The following is a 4,816-nucleotide window of genomic DNA, read 5'->3' as shown; positions in this document are numbered from 1 at the left end:
CGCTCCTCGGCCGACTTGCGGATCCGGAAGACACAGGTGCAAGCCAGCACTCTGCGGTGGGAGGGCACCTGGGTCTCTGGGTCCCCGTGGAGCCTGACTTCTTCACCCCCTTCCGCGACCCCCAGCACTCCACACTGTCCCGAAAGTTTGTGGAAGTCATGTCGGAATACAACGCCACACAGTCCGACTACCGCGAGCGCTGCAAGGGTCGCATCCAGAGGCAGCTGGAGATCAGTGAGCTGAGGGCCCTGATCTGCAGGGGTGGAGTCAGCAGAGGGTGGGGCGGGGCCCCGGGGCGGGGCGGCGGGGCGGGGTCCGAGGTTGGAGGGCCAGCGCAAGGGGTGGGGCCGGGATGGTGTTGCGCTCTGCAAAGGGCCTGCTCAGTGTGACCTGGCTTGCAGCCGGAAGGACCACAACCAGTGAGGAACTGGAGGACATGCTGGAGAGTGGGAACCCCGCCATCTTTGCCTCTGGAGTGAGTGGGACCCCACCCATCTACCACACCCCCCCACACCAATGATGACCTTAGTATTGTGCAGTGCTGGGTCTGTGCAGCATTTTGGACACAAGCCACCTTGTGTGGCAGGTCTTAGGGAAGGCAGAGCCCCAGAGAGTGGAATGGACAAGGCTGAGGTCGCGTGTTAGTGGCAAAGGTGGAATCAAACCTGTCTCCGGATGTCTCCCTGGTTTATCCACTTCCTGACCATTTGCCAGTGGTAGGGGCGCCTCCCATCATCCTCTAGACCTTTCTGCCCTCCTAGAGCACCTTTGGCCCTCTGTACTACACTCTAGTGAAGCTTTGTGCTCTGCCGAGCAGGGGGTGCTTTCTGAAGGAGGTGACACACAGGTGTGGGATGCAGGCTTGGGGTGAAGCTCACAGTAGAGAAGGGACAGGGACAGTTACCGTCAGTGTGGGAGAGAGGATGGGAGAAAGGCTGTTCAAGGGCTGGCTCCATCCATGGGGCAGCCAACCTGGGCTCAGACCCTGGTGAATAGTACTGTGTGGCAGGCACAGGGAGCATGTGGGTAGTCCCACATTTCAGGTAGGAAATAGGGTCACAGGTAAATTAGTAACAGCTAGTAAGCAATGGCACCAAGCAGCAATTGGGTAGCAATTGGGATGACTAGGAAGCCTCAGGTCCCTGATTACCTCTCCTCTGTCCATTCTAGCTGCCTTCTCCCTTGGCCTTCTGCCCTCCTCATCCTGGCTCCCATGTCCACCCCCTGGGCAGGCCCAGGTCCCCGCTCACTCACTGCACCCTCCCCCTAGATCATCATGGACTCCAGCATATCGAAGCAGGCCCTGAGTGAGATTGAGACACGGCACAGTGAGATCATCAAGCTGGAAAACAGCATCCGAGAGCTGCACGACATGTTCATGGACATGGCCATGCTCGTGGAGAGCCAGGTAAGTACCTGGGTACCTGCAGCGCCCCAGCCCACAGCTGCACCTGGGGTGGCACTAACCCCAACCATTTCTGCCCAACACGCTGCTCTGCTCGGGAGGGATCACATCCTCAGGTAACCAACTGCTGTTGAAATTGCCTCCGGGGCCCTGCCCACCTGAAGGACCCGCTCCACTGCATGGCTCTGCTTGGCCCTCCTGGACCCGACTCTGCATGGCTCCACCCACCTGCACCTGGCCCTGTCCTGTCTCATTCACAAACTTTATCATAAGGCCACCGTGACCAGACACTTAGCTAGGAGCTGGAGGTACAATAGTGACAGCATAAGCTGCCTGCTTCCTAGAGCAAATGGCTACTAGATGGAAGAGCAGGATAAATAAGGAACAAATGGAATATTCTCTGGGGGGCCAGGAACTTGGGAGATGTGAGGAAGAGGCAGTGTGATTAATGATTTAACAGTGGGTGCTTAAATTTGGAAGTGCCTAAAACTCACCTGGAGGGCTTAGTGAGTTTCCAAGTCCATTCCCAGAGACTGGTAGGTCAAGATGGAAGACTTCAAATGTGTAATTTTTTTTTTTTTTTTTCTAGAGAGGTTTTTGCTATAGGACACGTGCGCTCGCCAGACAGACGGAGAGAGACAGAAAAAAAGCAAGAAATCACCCCCCGGGGGGATGGCCACGCCGCAATCCCTTCTCCTCTATTCTCCTCTTGGGATCTTGGGCACGCATGCACACGTGCCCGGCGTGAGTTTTAAGCCACTGGGTCTGGGACGTGAACCATGGTCGACTACATGGGAGTCCGGCAACATAGCCATTACACTAACTGCTGTTCCCCTACATTTTTTTCTATTTAAAAATTATTTAATTGTACTTATTATTATTGTTAGATTTGTTGTGGGGCATGGGCACTCACAGAGAGGGAGGGAAAGTGAGAAAATGAGCTGCCAGATCTGGGACTCAAAACTGTTGTAGACTATGTGGGAGTCCAATGCCCCAGCTACTACACCACCTGCTGACCCGAATGTGCATTTCTAACAAGCTCAGAGGCACTACCAGTGCTGCTGCTCTGAGGTCCACACTTGGATAAACAGAATGACTAGGCGAGGCCACTTCGGATGGGGTGAGCAGGAAAGGCCTTTTTGGGGGTGGGCGTTTGCGTTGATTCTAAAAAAGATGAAAAAGAATTAGCTGAGAAGACTGAGTCATAGAGGGTAAGAAGCTGGCCCCAGGCCAAAGGGACTAGCGCAAGGCCAAGGTCCTGAGCCTGGCAAGCAGCAGACTCAATTGGGGAACAAAAAAGTTTGTGTAGCAAGAGCACAGGGCATGGCTGGAGCTGAGATGGAGGTGGAGAGAAGGTAGACAGGGCCCTGGCAGAAGGTGCTGGGGCATTTGGAGTCTCTTTTAGATTGGCGTGTGGTTTTGTTGTCGTTCTCATTTATTTCTTCCATGAGCTACAGAGTCGGACAAGGTCTTAACACTACGACCCAACCCTAGCACCAGCCAGCCTCAGATGGGTGCACACATGCTCTGTGTATGCAGGGAGGTCTCCAGACATGAATCTGGAACCTTCCCATGTAGGTCATCCTCACGGAGCATCACATCTCACCATCCTACCCTCAAGTATGGGAGTGACGTGACCTTAGTTAGGAAGTAGGGAGGTCATGAAGCTGCTGCTGCCATCTGATAAGAGATGAGCCAGTAATGTGGATACCAGTGAAGGCAGTGGACTTGGGAAAGGAGACACTCTAGGAGTCTTGGGGGTCAATATCATAATCAGATTGGCCTCTGGGGATGGCATGGGACCAGATTGCAGGGCCCCAGAGGGTTGTGGGATTGGGCATGAGTATTAAAGGTTCAAGACTACAGCCAGCCACAGCTGGATGGAACTATTATGCCTGCAAAGAATGGAGTAAGGGCTCAGTTGCGACCACGTGCTATGGCCAGGGCAGGCTTGGACCCCAGCCCTCTGCCAGCTGCCCCCACCTTCCTTGGTCTGGCACTGGGCACGGGGGGGGGGGCAGCTGAGCATTCTCTGCATGGCCCACCTTGGCTGAGACTGCATGACCAGTTCCACCCCAGTGGCTGCTCTGTGGGAAGAGGTGGGAGCTGCCCTAGAGAGCCTGCTGTGGCCTCTTCCTGCCCAGGGTGCCTAGCCTGGGGACACAGGTGAGCAACTATACCCCATCCTTACACACCCCTTTTCTCTCTAACCTCAGGGTACTTCCTGAAATCCTGCCCTGAGTCCCCTCCTGGCCACAAGGTGGGGGCTTTCTGGAGCTTGGGAACCCCCTGACCTGCAGGGGGAGATGATCGACAGGATTGAGTACAATGTGGAACACGCCGTTGACTATGTGGAGAGAGCTGTGTCTGACACCAAGAAGGCCGTCAAGTACCAGAGCAAGGCTCGCCGGGTCAGTAGTCCCACTCTGGCCAAGGCCACGTCTCCAGCACCTGGTAGATCCCCAGCCATCCCATGCCCTTGCCCTTCTGCCTTTATCCTCCTCAGAAGCTCTAACCAGAACGTTCACGGCCCCACAATTCCCTCCCAGATCATCACCTCCCTCTCCCCTAGATCCATCTCCCAAACACTAGTCCTCTCATTCCAGTTGCCCCCAACAGTCCCACCCCACTCTGTCTGAGGCCTCACCTTCCTTTCCCCTTGCAGAAGAAAATCATGATCATCATCTGTTGTGTGATCCTGGGCATTGTCATCGCCTCCACCTTTGGAGGCATCTTTGGATAGAAACCGCCCACCTGCCACTCTACTCTGAATGGGCCACCCCAGGAGGTCCCTGGCTGCTGACTGGCTGGGTTGCCCTCCCCACCCCGTCTTCAGGCTTGGAGCACCCTCCCTCCCACCCCATTCTGCTCCTCTCTCTGCCATGGGGCCCTCTACTTCCACCCTGCCCCAAGCCCTGTTGTGTGCATGATCTTTGTAACAGTGTGTGTCTGTACAGGAGAGGCGGGGGGAGCCAGGCTGGGCAACAGCTGCAGGGGGGTGGGTCAGCAAGGAGTAGGCTGAGACCCTGGCCCAGGCTGCCTCACCTTTACCAAACAGGGCTGCCCAGGGTGGCACATGCTGCCCTTCCTTGCCTTTAGTAACAACTCAGGCCAGGGGTCTGCCCTTGCCTGGGATAAAGGCTCCTTCTGGACACCCATCTTGCCTGACCTACCTGCCCATCTGCCCCATCCTCTGGCCTCTCCAGCTCTCCCAAGCTGAGCCCCTGAGGGGTGGGGACCAGCTGGCCACATGGTGCTCCTTTTCAGGTTAGGGGAGGGGTGGCCCTGAGGGACAGCCCAGCTTTCAGCCTCTAATAGCTGATCACTGCCAGGGAGGCTGCGGGTGTTGTGGCTTCTGGCCTGTCAAGACCAGGCTCTCTCCCCTACCTGGGGCAAAGTCTAATAGGTCTC

At 56.0% G+C, this 4,816-nt stretch overlaps 1 protein-coding gene across 1 annotated transcript in view; it reads left to right on the top strand.

Moving 5' to 3' along the window:
• The window catches only part of STX1A (syntaxin 1A), a 21,253-nt gene extending 16,443 nt beyond the window's left edge, over positions 1 to 4,810 (top strand). The window contains exons 6-11 of the mRNA XM_014590315.2: positions 1 to 36; positions 126 to 234; positions 402 to 475; positions 1,271 to 1,408; positions 3,706 to 3,816; positions 4,071 to 4,810. Of these exons, the coding sequence (XP_014445801.1) occupies positions 1 to 36; positions 126 to 234; positions 402 to 475; positions 1,271 to 1,408; positions 3,706 to 3,816; positions 4,071 to 4,148 (546 nt within the window). The 3' untranslated portion in view covers positions 4,149 to 4,810. The remainder of the gene's footprint in view (positions 37 to 125; positions 235 to 401; positions 476 to 1,270; positions 1,409 to 3,705; positions 3,817 to 4,070) is intronic.
• The last annotated feature ends 6 nt before the right edge of the window (positions 4,811 to 4,816 follow it).

This window comes from Tupaia chinensis, unplaced genomic scaffold (genome assembly GCF_000334495.1).
Source record: "Tupaia chinensis unplaced genomic scaffold, TupChi_1.0 Scaffold000429_1, whole genome shotgun sequence".
Classification (NCBI taxonomy): Eukaryota; Metazoa; Chordata; class Mammalia; order Scandentia; family Tupaiidae; genus Tupaia; species Tupaia belangeri.
The sequence above is the reverse complement of the archived record's forward strand: the minus strand, read 5'-3'. Positions and strand labels throughout refer to the sequence as shown.